The 2,226-nt window shown below is 40.7% G+C and overlaps 1 protein-coding gene across 1 annotated transcript in view; it reads right to left on the bottom strand.

The window, feature by feature from the left end:
• The window catches only part of LOC106014018, a gene marked incomplete in the record, with an annotated part of 6,501 nt that extends 4,535 nt beyond the window's left edge, over positions 1 to 1,966 (bottom strand). The window contains 2 exon segments of the mRNA XM_013091014.2: positions 1,210 to 1,461; positions 1,882 to 1,966. Of these exon segments, the coding sequence (XP_012946468.1) occupies positions 1,210 to 1,461; positions 1,882 to 1,897 (268 nt within the window).
• Between the last annotated feature and the right edge of the window lie 260 nt (positions 1,967 to 2,226).

Consider the following 2,226-nt stretch of genomic DNA (forward strand, 5'->3'; position numbering starts at 1 on the left):
TGGATGGATGAATGGATACATGGATGGATGGGTGGGTGGATGGATACATGGATGGATGGGTGGATGGATGGATGGGTGGGTGGGTTGGTGGATTGGTAGGTAGATAGGTAGGTAGGTAGATAGTTCAATAGACTGATAGATTGATGGATCGATGAATGCATGGATGGATAGATAAAGCACGAAAGAGAAGTGACAAAAAGTGGACTAGACAAGCGGAATAGGCAGGCAGGCAGACAGACAGACAGACAGACTTTGGGGTGATCACTGTCTGTATTAGTGCAATAGTGTGTGTCATGTTATGTTTATAGATTATTACATAATATAAGAGGGTTTTTTGCATTCATGTATGCGTGTATGTCATTGTTAACCAAACTTCTTCATGCGAATCCGTCAAAAAGACATATTGTATGTTTGGTTGGTTTTTGGTTGTTGGGTTGTTGGGTTTTTAAAAAACCTAAACCTCTATAGTGGTGTTGGCAGGTGCTCTGGTGTGGTTTGCTCCTTCATTCCTTTCAAACATCAATCGTCCTTATCGCTCCCTCTTCTTTATGTGTTTGTTTCTCTCTTTTTACACTTTTTAAATCTTGGGCACTTATATCACTTGTGTTGCAAGTCTTGTAAAACCCTCACTGTGGGTGGTTAGCGGGTGCTCTGGTGTGGTTTGCTCTTTCTTTCCTATAAAAATATATAATCTCTATCTCCCCTCCTTATTTATCAGTGTTTGTTATTCGCTTGTGGCGTCGTTGGCCTAGTGGTTAGGTTCTCGGACTCGCAATCGTAAGGTCGTGGGTTCAAATCCCGTCTGGGGCCTGATGTTGTGTCCTTGGGGAAGGCACTTTACACAAATTTTCCTCACTTCACCCAGGTGGGAATGGGTACCCGGCTATAGACAGCGAAAGATCTTGTCAGTTTGTTAGGGTTTGGGCGCTTAATCAGCTGCTTGCACTGTATGCTTCACGGGAAGCTGAGAATGTTTCGGAGCGTTCTGTGGTCTGTTGGGGTAATAATATAGTGTAAAGCGCATAGAGCCTTCTGTTGAGCGGGGATATGTGCTATACAAATGCTATCTATTATTATTTATTATTATTGTAACACCTCTAATTTTCGGCACTTATTATGACCTTATTGTGTTGCAAGTGCCGTAAAACTCTCACTAAAGAAATAATACATTGGAAAAAAGAACCTGTACCGTACTGTACTGTGGCTTACCTTTACATCTCTCCCACGGTTGACGTCTACAAATTTCTTCTTCTCTTTTTTTCGGGTCTTCACAGTTGCCACTCTTTTGTCTGAAAGTTGTGCCTTTGCCACAGCTTATTTTCTTCAGAGTCGTGGTGTTCCTGTTTAAGGCCTCACAATATTCTAGAACCAAGTACGAATCACATCCGCACGGGTTGATGAAGTGAGGTGCCTTTAATTTCTTTTTGTCCCCACACAGTTGGTCTATGGAGACGCAGGTAGCTGATAACAGAAACGTGAGTAGAAGGAATGAGTGAGAGACGCTTGTTTTATTCGCCAGCTTTTCACATGTACTACGTCCAAAATCTTGAATATCATATCAATTGCAATTTCTTAATCGGTGGTACCGCTTGCATGTGCTCAAGAAATATTTTTGTCAAGATTCAAATTCTATGTTCTGAAAGAAGCAAGAAAAGATACACAACGAAGGTAGAATATGCAAAAACAACACACCAGATTTGTTTCTCTCCTGAAAAGTAATTATACTGAAATATAGTTTAAAAATCGGTGGTTTACAAAATGGGACAGCCAATTATGATAACTCAAGAGGACGAAATAGAAAACTGCTTCTCTTTTCCCAGGACAGTGTAAAAAATAAAAGCGAAAAATTGAGAATGAACGTGATCGTGATCGTGTACTCACGTGGTTGCTGGTTCATGCTTCTCTCTGTACACTGCTTCTCAAATAACTGAAAAACAAGATACGATTGTTTTTTTGTTTTGTTTTAGTAGAGGTTTTACAGCGCTCACAACTGCATAAGATATGAGTGCCAAGGGGTGGATGTCAACAGAGAAGTATTTACATTGGAATCAGACTTACTCTGCTCAGCTCTCTAGTTTCAACAGCACTAAGTCTGCTTCGACTATTTAGACACCCCGGAAATAGCGGGTCACAAGTGAGTGACAAACATATTACAAAAGAAGTAGAGGAAAAATGACGATAGTAAGGATATGGGAAGAAAAAGCAGCAGTTCCCTGTTGCAGTTCA

Source organism: Aplysia californica, unplaced genomic scaffold (assembly GCF_000002075.1).
Source record: "Aplysia californica isolate F4 #8 unplaced genomic scaffold, AplCal3.0 scaffold01837, whole genome shotgun sequence".
In the NCBI taxonomy this organism is placed as follows: Eukaryota; Metazoa; Mollusca; class Gastropoda; order Aplysiida; family Aplysiidae; genus Aplysia; species Aplysia californica.